This window comes from Epithele typhae, assembly GCF_022376455.1.
Source record: "Epithele typhae strain CBS 203.58 chromosome Unknown BXZ73scaffold_26, whole genome shotgun sequence".
Lineage (NCBI taxonomy): Eukaryota > Fungi > Basidiomycota > Agaricomycetes > Polyporales > Epitheliaceae > Epithele > Epithele typhae.
In genome coordinates this window covers 1-19,828 of record NW_025954217.1, presented here as the reverse complement: position 1 = coordinate 19,828, position 19,828 = coordinate 1, and the positions used below count along the sequence as shown (strand labels likewise).

The following is a 19,828-nucleotide window of genomic DNA, read 5'->3' as shown; positions in this document are numbered from 1 at the left end:
CGGGACGAGCAGAGCGGATAAGCAACAGCGACGCGCGACGGGGCAGATGCAAACAGTGCGAGCGAGGGGGAACCGAGAGGGGAGGGAGGAGGGAGCGGGGGGCAACCGGGGACAGCAGTAGAGTGGAGGGGATCTCGGAGTAACCAGGGGAATTGGAGAGCATATGTCAGACACCAGAAACGCACCCGGTGTACAGCAACACGACGAAGACGGCGCTCCTGCCGAGCCCACCGCGCGCCAACCAGGCTACGGTCATGGGTAGAACGTCGTCGAGGGGTACACGACGCCATCCGGACGGACGAGGATTATCGGCCGCCGCTTCGTGTTGCCCGACTCCGGAGGGAGACAGCCGAGGGCCTCGGTGCAGCGCACTTCGACGTACGGCGACGGCTCTGACCCGAAGAAGACCGTGAGCGGATCGCCCTTGGAGAAGTTCTCGCCATAGAGCGTGAGCATCTTGGACGCGTGCGGGTTCGGCTTGTGCAGCACAGCACGCGACGTCGCGCACCCGCCCTTCGGCGCCTCTGACGCACGGTCGGGCGGAAGGTACTTGACGACGGCCGGGAAGGGGGTAATCGGCTTCGAGGGCACGGGGAACGAGCCGTTGGAGGCACTTTGGTTGTCATAGAGCACGGGCGGGACGTAGAAGTTGTACCGAACTTGGTCTGCGCAAAGAACCGCGGTCAGCATTCGCGTCGTCAAGGCGGTGGCAATAACGGTGCACAATGACTTACCGGTCCCGACGATCGTCCACACACTCGTCTCGCCGATGTCGACCTGCCAGAGCGCACCCGACGACGCGCCTGACTCGCCGCCCGAGCTACGCCTGCTGCCCGAGCCCGCGGAGCTCGCAGAGGTCGGGCGCCTGCGGCCCTTCTGCGACACTGGCTTCGAGAGGCTGCCCTGGCTCGAAGACCCCGATCCGCGCTTGCCCTTCTTGACGCGGCCGCCGTCGTTGGACGGGAAGTCAGAAGGGTCCGGGGACGTCGGTGCGCTGCTGCCGTTCGTGCCCGAGCCGAAGTAGTCGGTCGTCCCAGTGCTCGAGGTCGGGGTCGTCGCTGTCGGGGACGCCGGCGCCGCGTCCGGAGAGTCGGACTCGCGCGACGGCGGCGGGTTGCGCCACTGCCGGCCCTCGAGAGGACGGAAGGTGTTGACCTTCTCGCCCTGGCACGAGAGGAAGGCGCCGCTGACGCCGGTGCTGCCAGGCTCCGGTGCGGTCTTTGCGGGGTCGTAGACCTCGAACGCGATCTTGTGCAGCTGCGAGACAGGGTCTCCGCAGACCTCGCCTGGGGTGCAGTAGTGGTCGGCGATGCCCTTGGCGCCCTCTTGGAGGCCGCCGCCGACCACGGTCGTCTGGTGGTCCACCTTGCGGATGATGAGGACCGGGCTGACGACGCCGGAGGTCAAGCACTGCAACACCACGGTCTGGTTGTAGTAGACCGGGATCTGAGATCCGTTGTTCGTGAACGGAATTGCATTTGGTGGCGGCGAGGGATACTCGGGCTGCGGTGGGGGCGGTGGTGGAGAGTCGACGCCGCCCGCGGGCTTGTTGACATCCACAATGTACATGATGAACGGGTCTGCGCGCTTTACGTCAGCTTGAAACAAATGACCGTAGCAAACGGTGCAACACACCCCAACTCGCGGTGCGGGCGATGAAGGACGGCGTTTGTGACCTCGAGCGCTGGTCGAGGCCCATTAGCGGAGCACCGTCTGAGCCCTTGAAGGAGGAGCCTGAGCCGGAGACGCAGAGGTATTTGGTAGACACCGTTTGTGACCGCAGCCGGTGGAAGAGGGAGATAGTAGAACCGTGATTGATGCACACTACGAACAATAGAAGCAGCGGTCAGCTATGCGGGCTTCCGTACACGGCGCGCCGCGCGGCTGCCCCAACAGGGCCGCAGCGCGCGCGCGGGGGAAGTGGAGACGGCGGGGATTGAACTTACATTCAAGGTTCTTCGCGCTCTGCCTCTTCTTGCTGGGCTTGGAGATGACCTTGATGGGGCGGGAGGGGAAGGTGCCCACGATGCGCTCGGGCTCGTCGTCCGATGTAGGCGCCATGATCTTGACGAGCGCCTCGACCTTCTTCTTCTTCTCGTCAACGTCGGAGATGTAGAGCTGCTTACCGACGCAGCGACCAATGAAGGTCGTCCCCGTCGGTGGGTCGGAGACGTCGAACGCCTTGCCCGTCGCGGTCGTCCACTCAATCGAACCTTCTTGCGGCGCAGGCTCGCCCGAGATGGAAACCACGACGCGTGGTGGGCAGAGCTTGGGCTCGTCCCCGCGACGCGTGACGTCCGACCACCACGAGTTCCCAATCATGATCGCGGTCGGCGGCGGGCAGAGGAAGCTGAAACCGGATGGGTATGTCAGAGCGTCCGGCGGCGGCGGGGGGCGCAAGGGCCGGGAAAGAGCGCGACGCACCGCTTTTCTGTCCCGTAGGACTTTTGGGCGACTTTGCTCGACATGACGATCACCGTGCGCTCGCCGAACGCGAGTCGGTTCGAGGTGCGCACGTATTGGTCCAGATACGGGCTACAGGCATGGGCGCGATCCGCCGATTGAGCGCGCGTTTGGTAAGCCGAGAGCGGGCGAAACATACCGGATGAAGGTCTGGAGGTCAGATGCACCACTCGCGCCCATCCGCACGTCCATGCCCATCCGCATCGGGAACTCGGGCGCGCCCCCCATGAACGACGGCAGGCTGCGGTCGAAATGGTGCATGGCCTGGGGGCTCACGCCCTGCATCAGGTGGTCCGAATTTTGCATGAGCGGAGGGATCACAGAGGACGAGTATCTTTCGTTCTGCTGCATCTCGCGCTGGAAGGGGGGGAGGGTGGACGAGCCGGAGAAGCCGAGGCCAATACCTGGGTTTACAGATATCCCGTTGTAGTCGTTCGGCTCGTTGTAGTCGGGCGAGTAGTTGGTGGAGAGCCCGGCCATGCGACGATCGAGGACATCAGTCGGGAACGAGTTGCCTGACGGGAAGTCCTTGAGTTGCCCGTTGCCAAAGGTGAAGGCAGAGGAGTGGTGGAGAGGGCCGACGGAGTCGTTGGGGCTGAGCGGGGAGGGCTTACCGCTGCTGTTGTAGAGGCCGTACGGGTCGGGGCTGGGGTTGTGGAACTGAGGAAGCGGGTCGGAGAAGGGACTGTGGTTGGAATACATGGAGTCCATGCCGAAGGGCGGGAGGGCTGAGGACGAGGCGGAAGAGGCGCGATAGCGTCCATTGTTCTGGGCGGAGCCGGAGAAGATATCGTAGGAGCTGTGGTCCGAGACGTCCATGGAGTCGGGGCGGTCGAGGACGTGACCGTTCATGGGGAGGTGGGAAGGATGCTGGTGGGAGGACGAGGCGAGGTCGCCATTGGGGAGGGACGAGAAGGGGTGGTCGAGATCCTGCTGGGGGTAGAGGTGCTGGGACGGGGGTGGGGGGAAGTCGAGGGACATGCTCCGGTCGCGTGATCGGTGGATGCTGGCGGACTTGAGGATGTCTGGGTGCGCGGGGTGGGCGTGCGCGGGTGAGCGAGCAGCGACGGGGAGGAGAAGGAGAGAGCGGCGCGATCAGGCATTACATACCAAATTCTGATCGGCGTTCGGTGCTTGCCGACAACGGCAGCCAGGCAGCTTGGGCCATGTCGAGCGGTGTAGCCGAGTTTAATCCTGCGCGTCCCCCTCTCAGCGACCGTCGCGAGCGTGGACCGGGCACACTCACTGGCGTGGGGCGGGCGGGGGCGGGCGCTGCTCGGCGCGTGCGCACTGCTCGTGAGGGCTGGGCGGGGGTGGGCGCGTTCGTTGGACGCCGGGCACGGACGCAGACGGACAGACGAGCAGCTTCGCGCGCGGTGAGTCTTATACGAGACGCATCGCAGACATGGCCGCTTACCCGATCGCGCAAGCAGACCGTCGCGAGGCGCGTTCGGTGCCCGGGCGAGGCTGAATCTTCACGGCCGACGCCGGTTCAGTGTCCGACATATTCCTCCACGCCCCGCGCCGGCGAAGCATCAATCATCACTGTCAGCCTCCGTCGATTCCATCTCTCACCCCTCCTCTGCGCCCGCTCCCACCGCTCGCCTCCAGCCAGATCTCGGAGCGTGGGTGGCGATGTGCCCGAAACATCCTCCTCCTCGTCCCCGATTCCATACCGTGGCACCCACCCCCCGCCCGCCCCGCTCCCCGCTTTCTCTCGACCCTCCGCCCCGACTCTGGCACCGAACGTCCCGATTGGCCGCCCACGCCCGCCCCCGTCCAACCCATGTCGCTCGCCGCCCGCCCGCGAGGTCGCCCGGGACATTGACGTGATCGTGTCGGCGGACATGGCGCGCGCCCCTACTTTCCGCCCCCATCGAGATCGCAACAAAGCTTCGCCATCCCACCCTCGAGACGAGGACGACGTGCCAACCCTGCCCCGGGCTCCATTCGACGCACGGTATCGACTCGCCCCGACCCGGCAACCTTTCCGCCTCCTCAGCCACCCGCGCCGACCGCGCACCAAATATTGTCGAGACGCGTGCTGGAGCGGGCGTGGCTCGCGCGCGCGACCCTGCAGGAGCACGCCCCGCCACTCGCCCACAGCTCGGTCTCAACCTTGCTTCCCGGTTTCGAAGGCGGTCTGCCTGCCCAAGATGGGCCATACAGCCACCGCTGCCAGCTCCAGATCCAGGCCGCCCATTGCATCTGCACTGCGTCCGAGGCCAGTCGGCCGGCAGAAGCGCAGTCGTCTAAACCGCTCGGCCAGCACCGGGCGGATTTGGGAGGGGAGGGCCGGGGTGCGCCCCTACGGTGGCTCTATACGTTTGCATGATCGACGACTCCCACTTTCCTCGCTATCGCCCACCCGCCGCCCCGGTCCTTCCCACCACATGCGCCCGTAAACAAGCCTGCGCCCCTTCGAGTTCCGCCCAAGTCTCCTGATGCTCCCCTCAGAAGCTGTCCGACGTAGTGGGCCCCGCCAGAGCGGGACGCGGAATGTCGGTATCTGTCGCCCACATGGTCCGTTCTGCTTCGGGCGTCCGGCTTCTATGGCACCCGCCCTCGTCCAGCCTCTGCCCTGCTGCGGAGATGAGTAACGGGCAGAAGGACTTTGGCCAGCAGCGTCGGGCGTCCGAGCACGCTCGGTGGCGCACTCGACCACACTCGCCGCATCGAAGCGACGGTCCGTCGAGAGGTTACATCCTGCTTGATTCTCCACCTCGACACAGCCGCACGAGACACATCCTCAGTGGACGCCCGGGGGCGCACAGGCGGTGGGGGCTCGCTTGTCGCCGCAGGCTGCAAGGTGCTGGGGAAAGAGGGTTATTGGCACAGGCCCGTTGACGCGAGCTCGATCGCGCACTGACGAGCCTGCATCCGGATGCGCCATGCAGACCACTCTTCCCGTGTACAGACGGCGGGCGAGGGACAGGCGCCGCATTCAGTCCCAGGCGGCCGCGACGACCTGCCCGGCGCGCTCCAGCCAATGCGCACCCGCCCAGCGCAGGCGTGACCCGGGCCCGAGCGCGATCGACGCCCCGAACGAATCCGCCCCCCTCTCGCAAGCCCGCATCCAATCCGCGCGCCGGCCCCGTCGATTGGCCCTTCGACGTCCCGCCCGCTGGCCAATCCGCGCCGCATTCGCACCCGCACCCCTCCACGGTCGACGGTCGACGGTCGTCCGCGACTTCCACTGGCTGCCGCCCCGCCGCGCGCCCGATAGGGTATGCTGGCTATCCCCGTTCCCGACGTGTGCGGCCCGGGCTGCGATACGGGTACGAGGGCGCCGTCGTGCGCGCAGACGCGACTCGGTGGCGCGATTGCGGCCCCAGGTACAGACAGAGTTCGTAGGTGCGCGCTGGCCGGATCGCGAAAGCACCAAAGGACGACTCGGTACGCCATCGCGCGCAGCCTACCGGCGACAAGATGAAGACCGACGCTAGGGCTCGGACGATCGGGCGCAGAATGCAGAGGACCAAGGGCGCGCGCGAGGAGCCTTTCTCGATCGCGTCGCGTCGCGCGCTGAGCCCGACGCGCAGTCGCATTTGCTTCCGCGACCCTTTGACGGCAGGCGCGCGTGCAGGGGCCGCGGAAGAATCTGTCGAACGCATTCCGGATCTGGTACCCGGTCGATGAATCAGCCGTGCCTCTCGGGATCCGGCGGGCCGGTCCTGCGATCGCGGGCCCCGCCGCGCTGCAGACCTCGGCGCGCGGACCCGCCCCAACGTCCAACGTCCACCGTCTCTCGTCCGCGGCCGGGGGTGGGGCACGGACCGCGCGGCGGGGCAGGCAGGGCCCGTCCCGCCGCGCTGTGCAGCTCGCGAGCAGACAGGGCGACGGCGGCCTGCAGGCTTCCGCGCCCCGGGCGATGGGCCGCGATTAGCCTGCTTCCCGCCTTCCCCGGGCCTCTCAGTGTCTCCCAACTTCAGATTCTTGCGCAGACGTGGGGGGATGACGACGTCCCCGTCAGGCTCGCGGAGGCCCGTGCGGCGTGAAAGCGCACGGTCCCCTGCGCTCACGTGCCCTCAGCCTCAGTGCCTGCCCCCCGAAGCAAACCATACACGCCTCCAGTTGCCCCGCTCGCGCCTCCCGACCCGGAGCGTGCGCCGCCGCCGTGCTCCTCCCGGCGCATGTCGTCGTCTCCATACCCTCTGTCCGTCCACCTGCATGTGTGCTATCTCCTCGGGCTCCGCCCGCCCGGAGCAACGTCGACATCCCCCCAACGCACTGGCAGAATGCGCGCCCGCAGCAGATGGCCCCTGCTCCCGTCTGGCAGGCCGTTACGGCACCCTCGTCCTTCTGCCGCGCTCGGCACGCGCTGCGCCAAGCCGCGGCCGTAAATGAACGCGGGGCGTGCACAGCTGCAGTGGCAGGCCGCCCTGGGCGACGTCAGGCGGCTTCGAAACCTCTCGCGGCGGCCGTCTGTCCGAGGCGCCTGCGAGACGTCGTGCACTTGCGCGATCGCGCCTGAAGGCCTGAGGGCGAGCGGAGTGTATGGACGGGCGAGCGGGCGCGGGCGAAGGTGGATAGGCTACTGCACCCCGTCCCCGTCCCCGTCGTGTGCCCAGGCACGGCACGCCCACGGTCCTCGATACCAGCGCAATCCCGATCCCGCAGACGCGAGTGCTCAGACCTCGTCTGCGCGCGCCCTGACGTCGGTCGGTCGACGTCGGGCTCGGGCTCGAAGCTCGGGGCTCGGGGCTCGGGGCTCGGGGTGGGCGAGACAGCCGGAGTGCCGCCGTCCGCTCGCGCGTGCGTGCGACTGCAGCGCGCAGGGATCCGCTAGAAGTCGAGCAGGGGCCCAAGGGGCTTCCGTCGCGGGGCTGACAAACCTGCCATTCCACGTCGTTCTCGTTCTCAACCTTCGAACGCTCGGACGCGCGGGCGGTGCAGCTGGCTGCCCGCACGGCGGCGTCGAGGTGCGCTCCGCCCGCACCACCGATCCAGGGCCCGCAATCGGTCGTTACGACCCGCCTCCTCCTCCGCCTCGTCTGCGATGGGCAAAGCGGAGACCCAAGTAGACAAATTCGGACTGCGTGCGCCGGCCACACAGGCTCAGCGGCGGCGAAGGCGCGGGCTACGTAACGCAGACGCGCCCACGTCTCGCGGGCTGGCGTGCGGTCGTGATGGAGATGATGGTTTGCAGGTACGTAACGCACGAAGAGGCTGCATCGCGGCAAGACCCTTGCTCTTCTCGAGCTCGCGCCCGCTGCGACAACAGCCCAGAGCCCGCGGAGCCCCTGCTAGCGCACCCGCACATCAGCCCGTGTCATGTCGTCAGTGCAATGATACAGTAACATGGCTGCTCACAGCTTGCGCGTCGCGGGTATGTAGCCGGCAGCGGCGAGTCAATGATTATCGATTACAATTTACAGTGTGGCGTGCAACACCGTGAGTCCGTGCGCGTCGGCACCGTTCTGCGACTCGCTCGGACCACGCCCACGGCCCGCTCAACCGCCGTGACCCTTGGACGCATCGCTCTTGCCGAGTCTAGAGCAAAGCTCGAAACGCCGCCGCGACCTGCATACTGTAAGTAACTCAGCCGTCTCGCCCCCTCCCCCCCGGGCATTTGCGCCGTCGATGCTCTCCCCCACGTTCCGTGGTCTCATTGTCTCGTAGAGTTATCACATGTACTATACGCCTACCACAAGGCTCCGCCCTCGAGGGCGTTAAACGAGGACGACAAAAATAAAATAAAAACTTAGCCGTGCCGGCGAAGGCCACCGCGCGGGCCATGGACCAAGCCAGCGTCGCCCGTACGTATGAACTGTACACAGCCCCAGGATGGACGACCACGGCTGACCGAGTCATGGCCTGCAGGTCCGCTCGGGCGACCTCCGTACGTACGTATGTGGTCTTCTCACCGTCCTCCACCTCCCCCTCCGCCTCGCGCGCTTCAGTGCACGATCGGGATTCGGCTTCGAGCGCAGCCCCGCGAAGTCTGCATTGAGCATTACTTATGCATAAATGGCCCAGACGGCGCGCGCGCGGCCGCAGCCGTCCCGTTCGAACAGAACAGAACAGAACCTGCGTGCTTCATAGCCCCACCCTACCCTACGTACGTTTGCCTTGACAGGCACCCGCGCTCGGGCAGCCCGGCGCGCGGGACGCGGTGATCCAAACCCTAAAAACCGACCCGGTTCTGTACAATCCATCACCGGCCACCCCTCGCGCTGCTGGAAACGGACCGCCGAACGAGCGTACGTACTCACGGCCCCCCGCCGCTCTCCGAGGTGGGTTAGCGTCCCACTGCGCGAGGGCCGCCTGGCGTCGTCACACTCCGAGAGCGAGTGCTGCCGCGACGCGACGCGCAGCGCGATGGCGGCCGAGTCGGAGAGGCATCCTGCAGGCTGACGGCGATGCGCGCGTCGCGTCGCGTCAGCGGCGGCCCGCAGAGTCAGACGAATGATGCATGCTTACTTATGCTTTGCTCACCCCGCCGCTCGAGGGCGGCGCGCGCGCTCCGTTCTCGTCGCCGACGCGTCGCGTCCGCACACGCCCACCGCGGACGCGTGCGCGCACCGAGCCGAAGAAGCCCGTCCGTCCAGCGCGGTGGGTGTGCGTGGGCGACGTGCATCACGGACCGCAGGCAGCGCTCCTTTGCAGTGGACAGAATGGACAGGGCAGAGCTTGGACAGGCGGTCGGCCCGACGCACGCTCGGATCGGCCCGACGGGGCGCCCGTCGACCGTTCAAACGTTCACCTCGATCGTCGCTTGCCGCCCGGGGCGCAGTATGGAATTAATGCGTGGCGCGCACATAATTGCCGGTCAGGTTGCCATGCGTCGCGCCTCGGTGGTCTCCGGCTCGCCCGACGGCGGTGAACGGCGAAGCGGGCGGCAATGAATGAGGCGCGGTGGCTGAAATGAAGAGGAGCTGCGGTCGTAGAGAGACATCGTCGCGGGCTGATGTTCGATGCGTCTTGGCTCCGCGGCTCAGCCGCCCCGAGCGGCGGAGAAAGGAGCGCTGAAGTGGCAGGCGAATTGAATGGCTTCGGCGGGGCCGGGACAGGTGGACCGGCCGGCGGTTCCGGGGTGGGGGACAGGAGGAAGGAAGGTGGTTGACCTTGGTCGTCGCGCGTTAGCGGGTCATTGGTGATGCGAAGGTCGGAGGAGGCCTGTGGACGCAGGACGGACAAGTATGCACAGGCACAGATGGACGGTGGACGCCGGCAGAAAGCATGACCGGACGCCCGTGGAGGGCGTAAATCGCGTTAGCTTTGCGAATGCGGTTGTCGCGGGGCATGGACGGGGCAGGTGTCGTGGCCGGTGTCAATCTACATGCCCCCGCTGTGGTCGCCAGGTGGAACGGCGTGGTCGGTGAGAAGTGGCGAGTTTAGACTCACAGACTTCTGGGGGGTCGGAAAGTGGCCGCAGGCGGACAAGATTAATTGGCCGGACGCGCGGGCGAAGAGAGCGGCCTGGCCTTGGACGGCCGTGCTAAACGTTCCGCGGCTTCGCACCCATTGATTTTCCTCCGCAGTCCGAACTGGGGTTCAGATGAGCTAACCGCGAGGAGACGATCGAGTCCAGGGCAGTCGGAGAGGCGACAATGGACCGACTTCCGTAGGGCTCAAGCCGGGTTTGATGTGCTCGGGTCTGCTCGGGTAGCTCGGCACACAAGCAAATTCAAACCCAGCTTCTTGTGCGGGCGCGCCCACCTGAGACATCGCACAAGTTGTGAGCCGACCAGAGCCGACGCGAGCCGACGCGTAGAGACGAGCCGTCAGGGCAAGCGTTGGACCCTGTCGGAGCGCCCGTCGCACCCGCGCCGTGCAGCTCGCTCGTCATCGCGCATGCCCGCACGACGCGACGAGCACGCGCTCGTCCATGCCGACTACGTCGCGCGCGGTGCTGCCAGAATGTTTGCTCCACTGGAGGAGGACAAGGGACGTGGCCGCCTGCTACGACGCCAGTCGCGCCGACAGGCACGTCGACAGTGTGGACGCGCTCGACCGCCCAGTGCCAGCTCGGGCGCATGGGCTCAGTTTTAGACTTCGCGATCGAGTCCGCTCGGGCTCGCAATCGGGGCGCGTTGTCTCCAAGAAACTTGAAGCGCGCGGTGGTGGGGCGGACGAGCACGGCCGCCGGCGAAGTGCAGCGCGAAGCGTAACGCCATTTTGAGGACGACGACGAGCGGCGCCGTGTCTTGAATCCGCACAGGGCTGAAGCCCGGGGAAGACGCTGCGAACACGAGATCGCATCCGACATGCTCTTGTCGACGACGAGCTCAACGTTGTCCATCGCCCCCGCGAGCATCTCCGATGGCCGCGGCAGCGCACGCAGCGCGGCCTCATCCATGAGCTCCTGCGCCCACCCCTGCTGCGTCGCAGAGGCCCATTCCACCGCCCAGTCCCACCAGTCGTAGACGTGCGTGTCCGCGAGGAGCCGCGTCTGGCCTGCGCCGCGGTCCAGATGCACGGGAGCACCGCGCGCGCGCGACGTCGAGCCCGTGCACCATGTGGATGCTGCCCTGCGCGCCGAAAGAAAAGAGGACTCAGGTCAGCGAGCGTGAACTTGAATGAAGTCTTGTCTTCCCATATCGGGGCGCGCGCTGCGTGGTTGGGCTCCGTGCTCCCCCGTCGAGAGCGCGAACGTACGGACGTTGACGGGTTCCCTGTGTCATCAAGCTCCAGCGCGTATGTATGCCCAACGCACTGCATACCGCTCGTAAGTTCTTTGGCGCTTCAGTGCGCGACGAAGCGGGCGCCGCAGTCGGCGTGGATGAGCGCGTGCTCATCGCAGTGCGCGCGCGAGGACGGTGGTGCGCGAGTGGACGACGCGTCGTGCGGGCACGCGCGATGCCAGCTGCAGGTCGCGCAGGGGTCGCGCGCGACGGGCGCGATGGGCGCTCCGACAGCCATCAACGCGTGCCCTGACGGCTCGTCTCTACGCGTCGGCTCGCGTCGGCTCTGGTCGGCTCACAACTTGTGCGATGTCTCAGGTGGGCGCGCCCGCACAAGAAGCTGGGTTTGAATTTGCTTGTGTGCCGAGCTACCCGAGCAGACCCGAGCACATCAAACCCGGCTTGAGCCCTACGGAAGTCGGTCCAATGAAGAGCAGCAACGGAGAAGATGTGGGACGCCGGGCACTAGGGAGGGTGGTTGCCGGATAGGGGATGGTTGTAGTCTTGTAGATTGATCATCGGCCCGCAGGAGATTGGGCACGATGGGCTCGGCCGTCCCTGACGTCCAGATACGATTACGTCACGGGAGAAAGACGCCGGGGCCGTTACGGAACGGCGGCCCCTCGTGGCTAGCCAACTCAACTCCTCCTTGCCGGCAGAAGGCACGCACGGGCATCCAGAAGCGGCGCCTTTGTCGCGAGGCCGTCCTTTTTACCCTTGTGACCGTTCTGGCGCGATGCGCAACATTCAGGCCTGGGCTTCGCCGCATGTCGAATCGGCGGCGGTAGTATCCCTTCTCATCTCCTGCTGCACTTGACGCCGGTTTGCACGTACGCAGGGATGTACCGCCCCGATCAACGGCGCGAAGACAGACCCTTGTTCAGGGCACCATACTTACCCGCTTGCATCGCCCAAGAGTCCTGTGAAAGGTGATATGATGAACGTCAGTGGGGCCGATACTGTCACTTCAATGACATAGCGACAGACCTGTGAGAAAACGGATGAAGGTCTGTCCGCTCGAGTCATCGCTCAGGTGCTTCTTACGCCACCTGACACAATCCCGCTGCTATCGAGAGTAAGAAAGTTGCGAGGGGCCGCGTACACGGTGGGTGCGTCGTGGAAAGCGTAAGCTTCGGAGAGCATATGGATGAGTCGCTGAAGTCGGACCGCCGTTCCTGTCGATTGCTGGAACCTCGACTGCGTGGGTCATCCACTGACGGCGCGGGAAATATTCTACGGTCCAAAACGTACCCGGAGTGGTGCATAAGCCACGGAATGTCAGGAGGAGGAGCTTACTTGGCAACCAACGCTGCTTCACCGTCTCAGGTGCGTGCCGATAGGGGCCATCACTGCGCAGTGCGCTCAACTCTGCTGTGCATTAGATTGCCCAGAGGCATTGCCCGGAAGATTCGCAGCAACCGCAGAGCCAAAATCGAGATCTTGAAGTACCGATCCCGCAAAGTTGGCTGATGGCATGGGCGGCATGAGGTTGCCCGGAGGTCACCCTCAATGAGATGGTATGGTTGTGAGCCTTGAGGCTTTAGTTTCCTGATATGCGGAGACGCTCAAGTAAGTGTTGTGAAACCTCTGAGATTGAACAGGGCAGATGACATACCGGCATGTACGGCACGATTGGCGTCTCAGCCAGTTCATCATGCCCACAGCTGCGCAAACCATGGCCGCAGTGTCCTACTAGTACGTACTAGTCCTCAGATTCGTGATGCCACCGGATAGTGAGCGCCTCGCCTTTTACGGCTCGTGTATGCGCATCTGAGGAGTGCTGGGGCGACAGAGACGGATGCTGGAGGCTCAACAAGGGGATGATTGCCGTCGCAGAGCAAGCAAGGCAGGACGCGTGCCAGGCAGATCAGCCTTGTAGCGGAGGCGCGCGTCGTGGTGGGCCACGTGGGAAGCGCGCTCCGGCTGGGCGTGGGTCGACGCGATGGCCGCGTTGAGGGCACGGCGACGAGGGTGGTCGTCTGGCTGTGTCTCCTCCTTCTGTCAGCAGCGAGGACGCACGCATAGGCGTCGTCCTCTATCCACTCTTCTTGCCCAGCCCGCTCTTGCTGCTTCCCGTTCTCAGCCAGGATCTACCCACCATCTCTCCTTATCTCCTCCACACTAACTTCGCCACGGTTGCTACTGCAAGACCTCCCCATCAGCCAACCAGGACACAACGACTCGTTCACCCGAGGCATTCCTTTGTATACCATGTCTGAGCCCTCGTATAGGCTTGAGACTACGCGACCGCGCCCTCCGCCGCTACCTTTGCGTTCGAACAATTTGCCAATCAGAAATTCACGGGTTCTAGGGCAGAAAGACACTTCGGAGTCACTCCTTTATGATCTCCCGCCCAATACCCCCTCCTCTCCTCGCCGCGTCACGTCCCCCACGTCCCCCACCTCCCCGTACGGTCCTCGCCGCAATAGCAGGATGATGTCTCCACCCCCATCAGGCAAGCGCTCAGTTACTCCGTCTCTGCCCACCCGCAGTGACCTGGAGGAATTTTCGGAGCGGTGTAAGGCCTGGTACGTCCCTTTTCTATCGCCAGTATGCCGTTCAGGGTCTGAGAAAAACTAGGTATTATCAGCAGGATGAGGAGGCTGGCCGGCTTATGACCCAGACCCTAGCCACACTGCCTCCCTCCCAGCGAGCACCCTACGCCCGTCTACAGGCTTCTATTCGTTCTGGCTACCATGCAAGCGTCAGCGCCCGGAGAGATGCCGAGTTCAAAGCACACCTCAATGCCACCAAGCCCGGCGGGTCACTCATGCCCCACTCGCGCGCAGACCCCGAAGGACCTCTTGCCAGGAAGGAACGTTACGAGCGTCTCGGTAACTTCATCCGGACGTGGTGTTCAATGGGTTCGCCAGGGACAAAGCCATTCTTTCAGGGTCTCTGGGGGGTAATGCGCCTGCAAACAATCCCTTCGGAACTTGGAGGGGCTGGTCCGTTCCGGATACAGTGGGAAATAGACGACGCTGTGTTCAAAGAGTCAGGGTATGTGTGCCTCGTTTCATCCCTGCGGGTGCAATCCATTCATTCCTTCGGTACTTTCTTTGTGACAGCGGCAAAGAGTTCATGCTCGAGGCGATAGACGTTTTGAAGGGTGTGAGTAATCAAGAGGCAGAGTCACAATTGATGTCATTGACGATCCAATCTAGGTCCTCGCCTTCGAAGAGACCCTATCACTTTCCCGAACGACATCAAGCACAAGCACCGCGACTTACCCCGCATACGCGCCTTTATCTCCCATACACTCTCGGTCACAATCCCAGCCCATGCCTTCAGACCGCACACCGACCTCCCGGTCTCAGAAGCCTCCACCAATTGCCTCCACAACCCAGACCAAGCGGCGGCGGGCGCCCAGCGATCCATTCTTGGACACCTCGACACTCTCGACCTCCTACTCCTCAGCGCAGACGGGCACGAGTCACCTCTCCACGTCCGGTTCGTCCGCCGCAGACGAACCCGTGACGCCCATTACACCCCCAACGGACATCGACGATCTGTTTGCGCAGGTGCGCCCGCCTGATGCAGACTTTTGCGCCAACGAATGCTACATGCGGACATGGACGGCACCGGACGTCTCCAATCCTGAGCTCCTCAGCCTGCTCTCGCTTTTCCCAGCATTCATTGTTCAAAGCGCCCTCCCACGCTTCCCCGTAACGGCTGCCACCCAGCGCCCACCCGACGTCGAACAAGCCCTCGGCGCGGATGAGCGCAAAGAGATCAAAATGGGCACCGGAACTATGTGGCTCGGGGCGCAGCGTCGCAGCGATGGTTGGCAGGGTGGCTGGTGGACGCGGTTCAAACTCTGGTTGGCGCGGATGTTCGGTTGAACGCCGCGGGACTCTCGGTGTGCGAGGGCCACTGGCCCGCGCAGGCCACCCATCGCCTGGACGATAGTCGTACGGAGCACGTCCGTTTGGATCTCCGCTTCGCACTGTACAGTGTAGGACGATCGCGGCATGGGACTGCTGAACGGCTGCTACCTACCCTATGCAGTCGGACATCTCGCGTTGCACACGCCTTCCACAAGTCTCGTCGTCTGGGGCGGCGTGCGGCGCCGTCGGGTACATACCCTGTACAATCACCGTGTCGATGCTATTTACTGTGGTAACGTCTTCGACTTACCAGTGTATACATTCATTCTCAGCACATCCAACCCCCGGTGCACCTGCGCTTCGCTCGGTAGCCTCGCCGTCACGCGGCCGCAGGGAATAGGGTGGCGGACCGACTACGGAGCCAATGGCGGCGCGAGGGGGCAAACAGGGTCGGCGATCGCACCGGGCGAGGAGCGCGCCAGAAGAGGCAGTCGTAGTGTTCAGCACGCGCGGCTGGCGACGCTCACGCCGTCGGCTGCCGCGCGCGTGCGCCCGGGGTCGATGCCCATGTCGAGGCCAACGCTACCCACCGGTGAGAACCCGCGAGGCGTTCCCCAGGCCGATCGCCCTCAGAAGTCGGAGGGTGCGTGCCGCCGTGTTTACTGTCCCCGAGCTCAATCGCCCCGCGCCCGATCTCGCGCTATCTCGCGCCCTCCCTACCCTCGCACTGACCCCCTCCAGGAAGCAGGCGCCGCGCCGCCGGCAGGCCAGTATACGCGTGGCGCGGCGGGCCTTTGCTCTCCTCCCCGTCCCACGCGGCCCGTCGGCCGTTTCCCTTCCCACCTGCCCGCCCCGCCCTCGGGAGCCAGCGGACCACTCCCCGCGCGCCGGCAACGACCGTTAGCCTCTGCACAGGCGCGGCGTAGAGTTGCCGGTTCGAGCCATGCGCGGCCTTTACCTCGACCGACGGCCTTCCATAGCCCTCCCAACGCCTGTGCCCCGCCCGCCTGACCCGCCCCTGCGGCGGGCGCAACAGCCCCCGGCGCAGGAAGGGCTGTCAGGCAGGCGGGGCGTGCCCGCACTCGGTGAAGCCCTCCCGGCGACCCTGGCTAGACGCAGACCGTGGCGGGCTGCAGCTGCGTGCGTTCGCAGGGCTGCCGTCGGGCGACGTGCGTCCCCCTCCCCTTGGAAACGCGTCCCCAGGCTGCCCCGAACGCCGCTGCTGGGGCCGATGACGTCCTCACACCTACGTTGGAGGTGCGTGCTACGCCGTCCTGGGCCTCTGCTATCACCCGTATCGTACTGACACCCACCGCCACATGCTCTGCCCTTGCAGATCCCATGGCGCGCGCGTGCGCGTTGCTGCGGCTTCCTGGCCAGGGCGTTCTCCTGCATCCCGCACACGCCCTTGATAGACCCTTCGGCGGTCCCGGGTTCGCCGAGCCCCACCGTTCAGCTGGAGAACGCCGGCCAGGGCAGGCTGCAGGGGTCGTCGCGCCATCTTGCCGTCCCCAACGACTTTTACTGCACCCGACGTCGAAAGACGTGCCCGGGAGGATACGGAAAGTGGAAGCCCGTACGACTGCCGTAAGCGCGAAGGCCTGCTTGGATCGATTAAATGGGCGTGTGCGCGGTGGGCAGGCTTCGCGCGTCTGATTCGAACATCAGCCTCGGAGAAGCCTGCCTGCCTGCCTGCTTTCGGGCCCGCGCTGCCCGCCAGCGTTGTGTCGACGAGAGAACACGGGCCTCGAAGGGAAAGCGCGGCGGTGTCGCCATTGTGCGCTGTCGATCGTGGAGCACTGGCCTCGGGCTCTCGGTGGACCTTTGTGCAACACATGGCGTCCCTCGGCGGTGAGAACGTGCGGTCGTCAGAACTTGCCCGGGCGATGCCTCGTTTTGATAGTGAGTGGGATTTCCCTCGGTGATAGACGTTTTGCTGACAGTTCGAAGGGACAGAGGACACCCCGCGTGCTCACATTGCAGAGCTGCCAGGCGCCGCGGAGGCACGTTTGTCGTCCGAACGGATCACGTCCTTGTCAGCCTGTGAAGCTGGGTCCTACAAAAACTCGCGCTAAATGGGCACAGATGATGAATGCTGTCAACGTCTACGCGGTGGCATGGACAATATTCAGCAGACAGCTCTTCTCGAGCTCCATGGGCCCAAATCCATATTGCTGCCGTTGCACCCTCTTCGTGTGCATCTCGCTCACAACTGTGCACGCCCACCAGGTGTCTCCCCATGACAGCCGACCGTCCGCTATTCTGTCTCGCCCGTCGCATGACGCACGTCGCCTGCCGGGGTCTGAAAGGCGTGGGCGACCATCCCCGCCCGTTCCCAGGCCGCGCGAAATTCACATTGCCCACAACCCCAGGCGCCTCCCAACCGCCCAAACCACGCACTGCGAGCGGGAAGAAGCCGTCCTCGACCGGAACGTGACCCGCCGCCGGCCGCACCTTGAGAGCGCACGGTGCGTCTCCCATTCTTTTCCTCTTCTTCCTTCTTCCGCGCGCCCGCGCGCCCCCCGACCGACCGCCCTCCCATACATGACTTCAGCTTCTCGCAGCTTCGGGCGGGGTCCGCACCATCCAACGATGGCCTATGGCGGCCGGGAACGATCGCAGAGGCCCGGCGCTGTGGGCGGCGGCAAGCGAGACAAGCGTCGCAGGCTCGCCGAGTCGCAGCTGATGGTGGCATAGCCCCCGTGACTGCCCCCGCGCCGGCTCGCGCGAAGCGTCCCGCCTCCCCCACCCGGTTCGGCGCGACCCTGCAGGAGGTGCGCGCACAGGAATGCGGGGCCCACCGCGAGGGCACCCCGCTGCAGTCCTTGTTTCGCGGGGCCTGTTGCGGGTGGCGGGTGGGGTGCGCGACGGGCTGCGGGGGGCCGCGCGGAGCACGCGCGTGTCGTAAGTTGCGATTGCGCGTCGAGACGGTGATGGGCGTCGGACACTTGGAGTTTGGACACTGCACGGCCCCTCGCCGAGGCGCTGCGTGCGCGGCGCACCGAGTGCAGAGCGGGTTAGGTCCGGCAGACGTTGCGCGGGTGCGTCGGTAGCTGGAGTAGGGCAGGGCTAAGGTGGTGAAGGTGCGCGTGCCGAGGGTCGGCCCGCGTCGGCGGAGTGGCGGCAAGCTTTGTGGTTTCATGAAGGCAGAACGTTTCGTCAGTGTTGTGTTATTTTCGAACATGCTTTACTGGGCGAGAGGACACATTTTGGGAGTGGGGCTCCTATGTATCGAGGTGCATTGCAACCATAAATGATAGATCGGAGCTCCCAGTCACTCGATTCGTTGTCGCTTTGTTGACATGATGAGGCTCATGCTATTCGAATGCTGCTCAAGAGACTGAATATGCCGTTGTAAAGCTCTGCCAGGGGGTTAGCGGTTGCAAGGTTGCTTGACTAAGTGCTCCAAAGAAAATGGTGGACTTGCTTGTTACCGGATAACCGATGTCCGACGTTCAGCCTCGCCTCGGTGGCCGTTACGTTCCTGAAACGGTACACAGATAACCGCACCGTATTGCCGCCGCCGGCACAAAACACAACGCAAACCAACGCTCACGGTCCGGCACAAAGTTTTCGACGAGTCTCTGGCAGATGATCCTAGTCGACGTATGGAGCATGTAGAGACCGAATCCGATTTGACATAGCATCCACAACCCCCATGGAACTCCAGTTGAGACCAACATACAATACAGGCCGCCGAGGCGAGATTTACTACAAGCGAGGGCACAAGAATAGGAGCAAGAGTGAGTGGCTCAGGTACACCGCTGGCGTCAGGCGCACACGCGGCGCCCGGGGGAGGTCCTGGTCCATGGCGCTGGTCCCCACTGCCACTGTTATTACCCCGCATTCCCGAAGGTGAGGAAACTGTGAAAAGGCAAAGGGCGCGACTATCCGACCGTTAATTTAGACCGTGGGTCAAGACGAGCGTGTTTAGGATTCCTGCCGCGTAATCGGTGAGACACGAGGTAATCCCGGAGCCAAATAAAAAAACCAGGCAGACGGCGCGAAAGGTCCACGTGAGATGTGGACAGCTCCAGACACGTCCTGCCGCATGCGAAGCTCATCGCGTCGAGAAAGCAGGGAAGCACCGAAGGTGGCGCGTGGGCGAGGGCAAGTCATTTCTGGCGGGCCTGCAACTGCGCGACGGTGGCCTCTAATGTACGGATATGGTTGTCTCGCCTTCACGACATGACAGTCAGCAAAGAGGGAACTCCACTCGACGCATGCTACAGATACGCACAAGTGCACCTCTTCCTCCAGCTGGCCAATCTTCTGCGTCTTGTTTTTCAGGCTCCTTTGCGCCGCACGGTCCCTTCGTTCGAGCTTGCGGATATAGTCAGGAAGACCGCTCAGAGCGGCCAGCTGCGCAGCGACAGAGTCGGCTGAGCATTCCCCAGCTTGTGGGTCGGCAAAATTCTCTTGGTTTGTTGAGGCAGTGAGGGCCGAGGTGCTTGCCCTGAGGTCTGCGACTCGCTGATGGAATGGGTTCTCCTGCATGACCAGACGCGGACAGCACCACGCGGACAGGTTCATGATCGCCCACGAAGCAACAAAGAAACCAGGAGCTTAAAATCAGAATAAGCCGCGTATAATTGACAACTGGACGCGCACCGAATCATTCTGTATCATCTGCCATTGAGATACGCCCGGGCCCGGAATGGAGTGGGCGAATCCTTGTCCCCTAGCTTTCCGTGGGGAAGGCGAAGGGGGCGAGTCCGGTCCTTCTTCTGATGGGGGCAGAGGTGCTCGAGCACGTTGGGCTAAAGATCCAGCGGCCGTATGGGAGCTCCTGGGAGGGGTGAGGAGGGTGCTGGCGCCGTTATTTCCCATGTTCCCACCGGGCGACCATGCGTGCGTAGAACTCCGGCCGGGGGTAAATGAGGAGTAGTCCGGTGTGAAGCGATTGCGAGC

At 64.4% G+C, this 19,828-nt stretch overlaps 4 protein-coding genes across 4 annotated transcripts; 1 reads left to right on the top strand and 3 right to left on the bottom strand.

Moving 5' to 3' along the window:
- Positions 1–252: 252 nt before the first annotated feature.
- On the bottom strand, positions 253–3,631 carry BXZ73DRAFT_90143 (uncharacterized protein; the record flags this gene model as incomplete). Its single annotated transcript, XM_048025523.1, has 7 exons — positions 253–665; positions 735–1,580; positions 1,636–1,824; positions 1,947–2,350; positions 2,425–2,535; positions 2,603–3,488; positions 3,574–3,631. 7 exons carry the CDS (start codon positions 3,629–3,631, stop codon positions 253–255), a joined length of 2,907 nt encoding a protein of 968 aa, XP_047877527.1.
- Positions 3,632–10,251: 6,620 nt separating this feature from the next.
- On the bottom strand, positions 10,252–12,116 carry BXZ73DRAFT_101643 (uncharacterized protein; the record flags this gene model as incomplete). The annotated part of the gene is made up of 4 exons (XM_048014968.1): positions 10,252–10,338; positions 10,391–10,863; positions 11,989–12,010; positions 12,078–12,116. The coding sequence occupies 4 exons, from the start codon at positions 12,114–12,116 to the stop codon at positions 10,252–10,254; spliced, it is 621 nt and encodes a 206-aa protein (XP_047877526.1).
- A 1,185-nt stretch (positions 12,117–13,301) lies between these two features.
- BXZ73DRAFT_47303 (uncharacterized protein) lies at positions 13,302–14,932 on the top strand (the record flags this gene model as incomplete). Its single annotated transcript, XM_048019851.1, has 4 exons — positions 13,302–13,618; positions 13,671–14,090; positions 14,159–14,201; positions 14,255–14,932. The coding sequence occupies 4 exons, from the start codon at positions 13,302–13,304 to the stop codon at positions 14,930–14,932; spliced, it is 1,458 nt and encodes a 485-aa protein (XP_047877525.1).
- Positions 14,933–19,032: 4,100 nt separating this feature from the next.
- BXZ73DRAFT_77748 (uncharacterized protein) lies at positions 19,033–19,450 on the bottom strand (the record flags this gene model as incomplete). The annotated part of the gene is made up of 2 exons (XM_048022728.1): positions 19,033–19,096; positions 19,158–19,450. The coding sequence occupies 2 exons, from the start codon at positions 19,448–19,450 to the stop codon at positions 19,033–19,035; spliced, it is 357 nt and encodes a 118-aa protein (XP_047877524.1).
- Positions 19,451–19,828: the final 378 nt, after the last annotated feature.